At 40.3% G+C, this 12,737-nt stretch overlaps 1 protein-coding gene across 2 annotated transcripts in view; it reads right to left on the minus strand.

Moving 5' to 3' along the window:
- Window positions 1-12,737, minus strand: part of MCCC2 (methylcrotonyl-CoA carboxylase subunit 2) — a 93,475-nt gene that overhangs the window by 17,010 nt on the left and 63,728 nt on the right. For both annotated transcript variants that reach the window (XM_037903140.2, XM_037903141.2), the window contains exons 9-14: window positions 9,795-9,894; window positions 8,510-8,605; window positions 6,996-7,068; window positions 6,670-6,746; window positions 462-528; window positions 79-235 (exon numbers count right to left, since the gene is read on the minus strand). In XM_037903140.2, coding sequence (XP_037759068.2) covers window positions 79-235; window positions 462-528; window positions 6,670-6,746; window positions 6,996-7,068; window positions 8,510-8,605; window positions 9,795-9,894 — 570 coding nt within the window. The remainder of the gene's footprint in view (window positions 1-78; window positions 236-461; window positions 529-6,669; window positions 6,747-6,995; window positions 7,069-8,509; window positions 8,606-9,794; window positions 9,895-12,737) is intronic.

The raw sequence follows: 12,737 nt of genomic DNA on the forward strand, positions 1-12,737 counted from the left end.
AAAATTAATTTTGGGGTAATGGGATTTGAAAGTCATATGAAACCTTTACCTCCTATTATAATCAGGAGTGATACTTACCTATATGCCCTTCCACACATACCATAGTTTCCAGCACCATAGGATCCGCCAATAATTACTGTTATTTTAGGTACACTGGCACAGGCTACAGCAGTTACCATCTTGGCTCCATCCTTTGCTATTCCTCCAGCTTCATAATCTCTACCAACCATGAAACCTAATACATTTTAAGATGAACAAGATCTTTCAGTTGCTAAATACTAGCTATACAGCACTCACTCAAACAAAACCATATTATTATAAATCATTGATGGGAACGGGCCTATATGTTCAGACAGGCTGGTTTTTGAGCAATTGAGATACAGATAATATACACATAGATGCTGCTTCAATGCCTGACCCTGAATGACCAGCAACAAAGCCTATTAGTCAGGTTTACTCACCTGTGATGTTCTGCAAAAACACAATGGGAATATTTCTTTGGCAACATAATTGTATAAAATGAGTTCCCTGCAAACAGAGTAAAGGTAAACTGTTAAGAGATGAATGAGTGAAGCAATATCTACAGTCACTCTGCTTGATGTTATTGTCACTCTACTTCCAATGGAAATTTTGCCATAGGCTTCAAATGGGAACAAGGGCAGGCCCTGCTTTGTCCCCTTCATCACAGGGGACACACTGGGGGCAGGACCTACTCCTCTTCCCACTAAAGTCAACAGCAAAACTTCCACTGACTTCAATGGAAACAGAAACCTGTCACTAATGCGTAGGTTCAAAGATAAAGTAACAAGTAATACTGTATAACGGAAAATAAAAAGATAAAAACCACAGTTATGAGTGAAACCACATTTTTACATTCCTTCCAGTGAAATCTACCCAAATCCTCAGTTCCTTACCTTTCCTAGTCTTCCAAACTACTGCGGTATTCAATTTCTCCATCATTTCCATGGAGCACAGAGGAAATTCTGTCTTTTTATTGTCCCTCTCCTCATTTCCTAACTAAGGGCGATTTTACCTAATGAAGAAATGGCAGCAGATTCCTCTGCAATCAGTTACACTCTGGTAATTGCTGTCATTAGAGGTGGGGTTAATTTAAAGAACAGGTGTAGCAAACAGCAGGTAACAAAATTAAGGCTATGTCTACAGTAGCACTTTTGTCAGTAAAACTTTTGTCAGTCAGGGGTGTAAAAAAAACACACCCCTGACTGACATAAGTGCCGGTATGAACAGTGCTATGTCACAGAGCGGTTGCACAGGAGACCTTGCAGTGGCACAAGTGCAGCAGTAAAAACGGTGCCGCTGTAAGGTCTGTAGTGCAGACATAGCCTAAGGCAACAAGAACAATGCTGCTGTATAGAAAGCCATTAACAGGCTGAGGTCACCGCTCCTTGTAGTTCCACAGAGGCAGACCTGCCTGAGGAAAGACTCCAAGATAACCTCAGCAGCAAGGGCAGTTTGGGGCTGTACTCAAGAATTTGAAAAACTACTAAACTTTTTCTTAATTTTATTGGCTTTGTCCCTTAATGTTTTGTTTTGCACATTAAATCAACTGTGCCTAAACCATCTTTGGCAAACCTACCCGCGGTCACGCAGCCTTTGGGAATTTGTCCATCCCTGTCCACCCCACTCTAGCATTTCCAAAGGCCTGGTTGTTGCGGGGTGGGTGATGCAGGGTTCAGGTACAAAAACATTTTATTGTATTATGTTTGGAGGAATCCCATACAATTGACTGAACTTGAATGCTGACTGAAATGCTGACCAACTTGGAGAGCAGGTCAGGAGGACAAAGAACCCACTAACTCACTGAGCATGGCCAAGATCAGCGAGGCAAGGCAAAAATGCAGAGTATTTACAAAGCATCAGAGTAGTGAGATAGTCCACAAGATTATATATGTCTGTGAGTCATTGCCAAGAATATTTTAGCCTTCATACTTTCAGCCTATTATATATGGTTAGTTTTATCACATGTGAAGATAAAAAGAGCGTGTTTTACATTCTTAGGTAAACCATGAAAAAACAACCAACAAGCTGAAATGGCTTTGCCGCATTTTCTTTCTTTCTTTTTTTTTTGGGGGGGGGGGAGGAGTTGGGGAGGGGAAGAGGAGATCTTAATTCTGTAACACAAAATCTATTCTGTGATATCGGTATAAATTAACCTGAAAGGGCACGAAGCAGGTGGTCGTACTGATACTGAAAAATGTAAACCTGACACAAATGAAAGACTTGGCTTTTCAGTCAATATTACATATTGTTCCTTCATTTAAAAACCTTATTAATCCTCTGCTGATAGAGTTTAAATTAATGACCATTCTTTCAGACCATAAACCCCTTGGGTGGCTCACGATAGTAACAAAAAACCGGTACCTTTTCACAATACCCAAATAACCCCTAGTTGCTAGCAAAGAGGAAAAAACAGTGATAATACACACAGAAGCACTCAAAAAACTAGTGATCACTAAGGGGAAAAGCCACAGTAGGCCAGGTATGCCATTTTAAATAGGTCTGTATAGTTTTGGAACTGTTAAAAATAATGTAATGAAGAAAGCACACACGATCAGGTTATGGCCCTTACAGAAGATAAATCATATGTTGTACAGACTAAGCTAAAAATTAGGTAAGGGTCTCATATTATATATATATTAAAAAAAAAATAGAGCAGAGCAACAGCTCTGCTCTAGTGAAGGTTAAGACCAACTTTCTAAATGCTCTAATCCGTATAGTTAATCAGATTGCCTTGAAATTTGGTGTGCCTCATGGGGAAGGAGGGTACAGACAGTGATCCAAATTTGGGGCCATTTGAACAATGGATTCCCAAGATACAACCCCTAGAGGGGAAAAAAACAGCTTTTCTTAAAGTTGACAGGTTCTGGCAACAATTTTTGCTCGCATACAAAGACCAAACCAGGGCTCAGATCATCACATCAAGATCTCAGATGCTTAACGGTTACCCCAACAGAGTGCATGGCACCCACCATCCCTCTTTGGGGAAAATCAAATTAAAACATTTTTTGAAACAGAGTTTGCTTCTCCAGTTAGGCACATTAAGGGCTTGTCTTCATGTACAGCAGTACAGCTGCACCACTAAGGGGTTTTTGTGAAGACACTACTGCACCAACAAAAGAACTTATCTCATCAGCCTAATTAATCCACCTGCCCAAAAGACAGTAGCTATGTCATCAGGAGAAGCCCTCCCACTGACATAGTGCTGTCTACCTGCGGGGGGTTAGCTGGGTATTAACTACGTTGCTCAATGGTGTGGATTTTTCACACCCCTGAGTGGTGTACTTACACTGACATAGGTCTGTAGTGTAGACCTGGCTGAAGTTTTATGCACCCAATGGATTACACTGATAATATACAGAGTGGAGTGCTAACTGCCAATAAAACTATCTCTATGTCACAGGACCTGAATGGCATCAAGGACACATTAGGGTTACCAATTCTGAGCAACACTCTAGTCCCGGTGAGCTCAAATCCAACCTAGAGCAGAAATCTGAAGTTTAAAAAAAAGAAAAAGAAAAAGAAACACAGACATATTGCTCCCATCTGCCTCTGTCAAAGGGGAATTTTTATTCTGGGGGAAATGTAAGTCCCTCTCCCTACCTTGCTATGTGAGCTGGGATCTAAGGGTTCCTGCCCCTCCATGGTCTCTGAGCCCAGCTCTCTGTCCCCATATGTGCACCAAGATCGGGAAACCCCAGTCCTTCTACAGGGGTGTAACTGCCCTTTCCTGCTCCCCTCCCCATGTGAGTATGGTTCTGGAGGGCCCTTGCCTTTCTGCGGGTGTGAGCCTCTCTCCCTCCCCCAGGTGAGCCACGATCCTGCCCTCTGGGTGGGGAGCTTAGAACAGGCACGCTTGGGTCATGCACCAAGAACACATTGCTGAGACTGGGTGAGGAGCAAGGAGCTAAGAATGGGTATCAGAAACTCTCCAGCATTTGATGGAGGGGAGCACTCATCGACATGAAAGGAGCAGTTCACATGTCTCAGAGCTATTGTTTCAGGCTGTACTCATCTCCATTTGGTATTCTCTTTCATCTGAGAACATCTCATTGAGACAAATGGACCACTGAACACCTCTGAAGCTGCTATGCTGCTGATGGATGCAGAGAGGCTCTCCCTTCCAGTCTCCTCCTAATTTCATACAATATTATAATGGAGCACCAGCTCTGCCCTCACTATGGTTGGGAAGTCCTTCTTGTTAAAAGGATGACTCTTCTTAGCGCTCTAAAATACGTGTGCTTACACAGATTGTCTTAAAATTTGCTATGCTTCATTGCACTGTAGGGTTAGCGATCCACATGTGGGGTCATTTGTGTTTCCAAAATTCAGTCACAAGGGGGAAAAAATAGTATTTCATTGAGTTCACAGATTCTAGCAACTCTGAAGTTTGAAACGCACCCTGGGCAGAAATCTGAGAATGAACTATGAACAACTGTGAAAAATCTGCCTCTGTCCAGGTGTGGGGGGGTGGGTTGTTGGTGTTTTGGTTTGGGGTGAGGTGGGAAGTTAGAAATGCAATCTGAATACAGCAGAATATTCAGAAGATGCTGCAATTATTTTTAAAAGAAAACAAATTACACATGCAAATGTTCACGAGGAGGGGAGAGGTGATTAGGGTTTCAAAAGAGGTTTGGGTCTGCAGCGAGAAATGGGGGTATTATGGAGATGGGATAAGTGGGAATGGGTGGTTGGGCAAGGAAGAGTGCTTAGGGGACTCAGGTGAAAGGGAAGGGGTAGCACAGGAAGTTGGGGGTTTAGGAATGGGGGGGCTGTCAGCTCTGAATTCTTCCCTTCTGTATGTGCACTGGGATCTGGGAGAGCGCGATCCCTCTGCAGGGGTCTGAGCACTTCTCCCTGACCACTGTGTGTTCTGGGATCTTAGGGGCCTTACTAACCTTGGGGTGGCCATATATAGCCCATGAAACTTGAACATTTACTCATGATGCTGCTGTGGATTTTTTAAAAACTGTTATTTTCTCAGGACCTTGCTCATATCACTATGACAGCTCATCCAAACTGCTCCAATTCACTCCTTCACCATTCAGTACACTACACCTCACACAGTTAATGCAGCCATAGCGAATGCAGATAATTCTCAATAACTATTGCCAGCTCCAGAGGGCAAAGTAGAGGTTGCATGGGCATTTACCTTAACTCTTTATTTTCCCGGTTTTCAGAAGTCTGAGTTGTGCTGAATTTGATGTTCTGGAAGGTCACCGGTTACTGGGCAACCGTAACTCTGTGTTAATTAAGTTTTCTGCCATTTAACAGGAGAATATGAGTTGGACAAGTCTGATGATAGAAGTGGCTGAGAGTTACCACCAAGTTTCATGGGAGGACTCTGAACACTATCATTCCATTGTTCTGAACATGTACTCTATTTGGTGATTGGAGGTTGATAAACTTACTCTTATAGTGACAGATGCAATGGCAGAAATAATAAGGGGAAAGAGAGAAAAAGTACTCCCTTGCTTTCTTGTTGATAGGAAAGCTTTTGCAATACTAATCACCAGAGAATACTGAAGGTATAAAAGGGTAATGAGGTCTTTAAAGCTGCAGAGAGCTGTAGAAAATAAATGTCACCACAAAATGGTCTTATTTATTGCAATCCTTAAAGTTCAAAGTATTCTCCATTACATGCAGCTCACCTTTGTGCCTTGTTTCATGCCACCTAGGAGCCAAGCAAAATCTTTTCCCTCCTTCAACTTTCTCTCAAAAGCTTTCTCTTTCCCCCAGTCTTCCTGCACTAACTTCCTCACCAGTTCTGTGAGGATTTCACCAAAAGAGACCAGGATATATGATTACTATTGCCCTTCTTCCCCCCAAAATAGAAATTCAGTTTGGCCTTGTCACCTGTTTCTTTAAACAATCCAGAATCCCTTATTTAAGTAAAACAGAACTTGGCCAATAGCCACCTTCTCACCTAAAGAGCCTCTCTGTTCCCTGATCCTTGTGTCAAAGCACTGACATATTCAGAACATTGTATTGGAGTAACACTTTTGTTTTTTAAAAAAGGAACAAAAATACATTGTACCGAGATTGTAAAGAAGATATAAGGATGTATATTATATATTAATTTTATTAGTTAGTTTCTTTCAGGAGTTACCAAGAAGAAGTATGAAAAGCAAACCTATTGTAAGTCAACAAATTGGGTACCAGAATGAGAAATAAGAGTACATTAGAAATTTTTACTGGAACTAAATTCTTATCAGTCACTAGAAAAATTATGATTAACTGTAACATTTCAATTTAAAAGTTTAGAATTTCATCTAACAATGACTTTTTAAAGCATTTGTATTGACTTTCCTGTAACAGCTGGAGGTTTCAGAATTTATTGCTTCAACTGTGACATATCCATACATTTTGATTGCTCTTCTTGTAACTATACTTTCCTGTTGCCATGTCTGCCTCTTATCTGAATCTGTTATGGTAACACCACCTTTTATAAAACAAAGTAAATTACTTTCAAAGTCTATCAAGGAATTTTGGTCATTTCATTTTCACATCAGATACCCACACAGACACATCCATTAGTTATTACAAAAAAAGACCATTTTTCCCCTTGGAAATTCTGATCCAATAGTTGAGTTCTCAGTAACAATGTTCAATTAAAATTTGAAGAGAGACTCAATAACACATTAAACTTGCCTTTTTTGCTGACTCGGAGAAGAGAACTCCATTGTTTCCAATAATTCCTACTGGGTAACCAAATAGTCTAGCAAATCCTGAACAGGGAAAAAAGAAAAACAACAAAAAGTTACAAATTTTCAGGTACATTGAGTTCACTATAAAAAATGCAGAGCCAATACTATTTTCTTGATGCAATGATGTGTCTCTTGGGGAAAGAAAACCCTTTATTATTAAATAATTTTAAAGCTCAGCACAATGGGTGAGCCAAACAAAATTATCCCACCTGTAAAACTGGGAGAAATATTTACAGAATAATTTTTAAAAAAAATATATGTTCTAAATACCTGTGATTAACGTATCCCCATACAAGGCTTTGAATTCATCAAATTTACTTCCATCTACAATTCTAGCAATAACCTTAAGGGGGGGAAAGAAGAAGAAAATTAGGTTCCCCTCCTTATTTTAGTTTGCACTAAAATTTGTTTAGAAAGACAGGGTGCACTTCGACATTTAACTTGTCATCAAGCATTCAAGGGATTTTAAAATAACTTCATTCCATTTAGACGATGTCAAGCATCCTGATTTATGTATTTATTTTGACGGTAGACGAAAGTTAGGCTGGGGGGGAAAGAACCCTTGTACCTTATAAGTTATGCTTTACCTCTATTTTCATCAAAAGAGGGTCTATTTTAAAGGAGATTTAAAGACTGAAAACATCAGGTCCCAAACTTTACACACCTTCAAAACTGAATCTTAAGCAAGTTCTTCTGTTTACTCCCATGTCAGACAGAAAAACTGTTTTTTCCAGGCATATTAACCACAAATGGGTACACTCACTATACACTTCAAAGATAGAAAAAGCTACACACATGCATTTGCCATTCTCTTTGAAGGTACATGCATATGAAGCTTTGCTTATGTTTGGGACCTGTCATACAACAATGGACAATCAGTTTTAAAATGACCAAGATTTGGTTTTGTGACTAAGCATATGAGCATAACCAGCAAGACACATGGCAAAAGAAACGTCAACTTTAAAGAATAGGAAATCGGAGTGTTCAAGTACTTCAGCGTTCCTGTAATGAAAGTGAGACTTCTTGTCTCCTGGTAAAGTATTTAAAGGAGGTTTCAAGCCAGGACTCTTAACTACAAACCAAATACTGGTCTTGCAGGCAAAGTTTGAGTAAATAGGCTTTGCACGTGGGACCATATGCAGGGGGGCTTGGAGAGAATGCAGTCCTCTTCCCCAGCCCATAAACAGTATGTGAACTGATTGTGCAGCTATTACTGAGGCCTTAGGGCCCTCTAAGAGCATGCTGCGATCAGTAGATGTGCACAGTAGTGCTACATATTGCGGAGCAGCGCTTTGCAGGATGAGACCCCTTTGTGTGGCTGGGAGAGCTAAACTATTTCTGTTATGTTTGAGGCCTCCAGAATCCTTAAATCAGGACAGAATTCTTTATATCTAGCTCTACAGAATTAGCAAAAAAAAGAATGCTAAAATACTGTATCCAAGCAGTGGTCACGTGGTGTAGAAGATCTGCAAACCTATTATTTAACTGTAGTCTTGGCAACCTTTTAAAAATACTTTTAAACTCTAACCTTTTTTAATCGTTTTTTCAAGAGCATAATAGAAAAGTGTTAAATTTTTAACAATGCATTGACATTTTACTGGTCTTACCAAAACAAGAACATTTAAAACATTAGAAGATCCTATAATAATGGAAGATTCATCAAGCCCAATAGCTGTATTCTGAAGACAAATGTTGAGGAATAAATGAAGCATGCCTTCCTGCAAGGAAACTGAGTGCAAAAAGTATTTTGTGTGTGTATTTTGCAGCTACATTTTTATCCATACCTCTTTAACATCAAAGTTTCTTTTAAGCTGATCCCCAACTATTCCATATAATTCATCAGCAGGATATAAAGGCTCTTCTGATGGTTCTATCGTCACCTGTAGCAATTTAATAAAGCTATTAAAATGACAAAGAAATTATTTCACATCATGATAAGCCAAAACAGCCTAATTAATTTCCCAACTACCCTGTTCATAGTTCCCCTTTCACCACTCACGCTCAGATCACTTTACTGGCTTCGAACCTTGTTTTGCATCAAGTTCAAGCCCCTTACACTGAAGGGTCTGAACAGCATCACTCCTCTCCTTCTTTCTGTCCCTAACTCCTACTACTGCTCATGTCACCTCTGCCCATGCTCCACACTGACAATTCCTCCCACTTCACCAAAACTTTTGCATCTTTCTCCCTTTTGCATATCTGCACCCTGTCCCCACCTAGATATCAGGGTAATTGGCACATTATAAACTGAAAAAGATTTTTGCCAGGCCATTACTTATGTTTACATACCCTCTCCTCCTTCAGCCAGTGTACTCTATCTCCTCAGTCTGACCCTCTGACCTAAGCCAATTCCTCCACTACAAGCCATTCACCCTTTACATCAAACCTACCCTATTATTTTAAAATCAACAAGACACATGATGAACCTGAATTATTAATGATTTGAGTGCACCCCCTCCTTCTCCACTTCCTTTGTTCATTACTGTCTAAAACCCAGTTTCAAGGAGGTATTTCAGCATGTACCTGACTTGAAGCATGAGGAGGTCCCACTGACATCAATGGAACTGACTGGTCATATGCTTAAAATTAAGTATGTTGTGGAATTGGGCCTACCTTAATTTAGAGCATATTTCTGAAACAGTTACCCCCAAACCTCTGCTTACTCCTGCATGTAGTCCCATCAGTTTCACTGGGACTGCATATAGGAGCACATACTTGCAAGATTAGACCTTTAGCTCTTTGGGTCAGGAATCATGTCTTTTTTCAATGTCAAAAATGTATTTAATGTCAAACATACCAATGCACATACAAATAATAAGGAAAAACTAGAAAAACAAGGTGGGTAAGATAATATCTCTTACTTTGAGCTACACAGAGCTCTTCTTCAGCTCTGTGTTATTCAAAAGCTTCACTCACCAACAGAAGTTGGTCCAATAAAAGATATTACCTCACCCATGTCTCACACATATCCTGGGCCGAACACAGCTATGACACAGCAAAAAAAGGAAAAAATATACATTTTAATTTAGAAAATGCATTATGTTAAAAAAAAATCACATATATACTTACATCTACTTTCTTTTGGTAATTTAAACTCCTCACAACTTTCCTAGCTAGATGAAGTGCATGATTGTCATCCAAAGCATAGTGATCAGTTACACCAGACTTTCTGTAAAGATGTAAATATATATATATATATATATATTTATAATGTATGTAATATACACCACACATACACAAAAAACTGGTAAAAATGAGAGTTTTTAAAATACTTTGGCCAATATTTTAAAAATTAGATGGCTAAAACCAGGCTCCCAAATCCATATTTAGGAAGTTAACTTAACATATAGTTTCAATTTTTTTTACATTTGTAAAGAGACCACAAAGTTGGCAGACATCATATTTGCACTCCTCTTTTCTTGTATATTTTTGCACCATCCATGTAGTTCCTTACATTGGTTTAAAATACAAAGTGTTTCAATATTTAAAATAAAATCTATTTGAGCAGCCCAATATTTATGAGTAAGCGAACAATAAAAAACAATGCATGTTAAAGAACGAAGAACTATTAGGGAAGAAAAATTTCAACACTAAACTTCTACAATATGAGTTAAAATAGTGAATGAAAATAACTGAAATCATGGGAGAAATTTGACAGCGATTTTAAAATATCATTAATTACCTTAATAATAACACTTCAATCACCAGTAAACTGAAGTACAAACGGAGCTTATTTATTCATTGTATTATAAAGGAATGCTTACATTTTGCTTTTTTTCCCTTCGCATTCTGAGAACGTGAAAGTATATAGTTATTTCAATTTTGATAGTATAGACTCTTTACAAATGTTCCTTTTATCACTGGACATTTTGATTTAGCGTACAATAAGCTACAGTTGACCATAAAGGAAAGAATCCTAGAAGGTATAAGATGTATGACCTTTTCCATGATTTAATAACCTAATAACATAAAACACAGAATGCACAATAGAAATATACCTATAACGGACATGTTATTGCAGTTGATATATAATAACAAAAACTTTATTCCAACATATGATACCCACACTGCCATACTTACAACAATAGAATGAGTCTGTCATACAAGTTCTTATAATACTACCAATTCAATAATCTCAAAAATGACAAAATAAAAAATAGCAAGTCTTAAATTAAAAAAAAAAATCTTGAATAGCTGATGATAAAGTATTACCAGTAAAATACAACACTACAAAGTCTGGGAATCTGAGGTCAAACATGGTATCTAGAGACTTCCTAGAATTTCCTTAGTTATTGCACAGAGACACCATTTTCAGTACAATTTCCACTACTATCGTTGGATGGGGGCTGCAGGCATTAAATGTGTACATTTAAATAACTGGACTGGTAAATTATGGAAGTGGGTTGTCTTTCTCTGAAAAAATGGTTACTCACCGCCTCGTAACTGTTGTTTTTCGAGATGTGTTGTTCATGTCCATTTCAATCAGGTGTGCACACCCGCATATGCACAGTAGCCGGACAATTTTTCCCATAGCAGCCTCCATCGGGTCAGCCGGGGCGCCCCCTGGAGTTGCACCTTCATGGCGCTCAATATAGAGCCCTGCCAACCCGCCACCCCCTCAGTTCCTTCTTGCCAGCTACTCTGACAGAGGGTGGGTATTCAAATGGACATGAATAATACATCTCCAAGATAAACAGTTACGAGATGGCGAGTAACAGTTTTTTTCTTCTTCAATGCTTGTTCATGTCCATTCCAATCAGGTGACTCACAAGCCTAAGTTCAGGTGGGGTCAGAGCCGTCTACTGACTGGAGCACTGCTCTTCCAAAGGCTGCATCGTCTCTGGCCTGCTGGGTGATCGCATAGTGCATGGTGAAAGTGCGTATGGAGGCCCACGTTGCTGCTCTGCAGATTTCCTGGGTGGGAACCTGCGCCAGGAACACAGTTGAAGAGGCCTGAGCCCTGGTGGAGTGTGCAGTGATTGGAGGAGCAGGCATCTTCACCAGGTTGTAGCACTCACGGATGCAGGACATGATCCATGATGAGATGCATTGAGAGGAGACAGGAAGACCTTTCATTCTGTCTACCACTGCCATAAATAACTGGACAGACTTTCAGAATGGCTTCTTTCTCTCAATGTAGCGCTCTGCAGACATCTAATGAGTGAAGCCTTTGCTCCCTGCCGCTGGAGTGTGGCTTAGGATAGAACACTGGGAGGAAGATGTCCTGGTTGATGTGAAACTGGGAGACAACCTTTGGGAGGAATGCTGAGTAAGGCCTGAGCTGAACCTTGTCTTTATAGAACCCGTGTAAGGGGGCTCTGATGTCAGTGCCTTGAGCTCAGACACCCTTCTGGCTGAGGTTATCACTATGAGAAACAGTACCTTGTACGAGAGATAGAGCAGGGAGCATGTTGCCAAAGGTTCAAAGGGAGGTCCCATGAGTCTGGAAAGGACCAGATTGAGATCCCAAGCCAGGACAGGCTGTCGGACATGCGGGTATAGCCTGTCAAGACCTTTAAGGAAGCGGCTGATCGTAGGGTTAGCAAAGACTGAGCAGCAGTCTGTGCCTGGGTGGAAGGCAGAGATGGTGGCCAAGTGAACCCTTACTGACAACATGAACAAGATAGTCTAATATAAATGGCACAGAGGCGAGCATCGGGGACAAACGGTGCTGCGCCGACCAGACTGAAAATCTCTTCCACTTGGCAAAGTAGATGGCTCTCATGGAGAGTTTCCTACTGCCAAGGAGGACTTGTCTAACCTAATCCGAGCAAGAAAGCTCCATTGGATTCAGCCATGGAGCTTCCACGCAGTGAGGTGCAGCAACTTGAGGTTAGCGTGTTGGAGACGGCCATGATCCTAAATTAGTAAATCCGGGAAGAGCAGCATGGTGATTGGAGCTTCCACGGACATTTCCAGGAATGATGTGTACCAATGCTGGTGGGGCCAGGCTGGAGCTATCAATATCACCAAAGCTTGTTGTCAGGGTTCCCTCCCCACTAGATGTGGGGA

This window comes from Chelonia mydas, chromosome 5 (assembly GCF_015237465.2).
Source record: "Chelonia mydas isolate rCheMyd1 chromosome 5, rCheMyd1.pri.v2, whole genome shotgun sequence".
Lineage (NCBI taxonomy): Eukaryota > Metazoa > Chordata > Testudines > Cheloniidae > Chelonia > Chelonia mydas.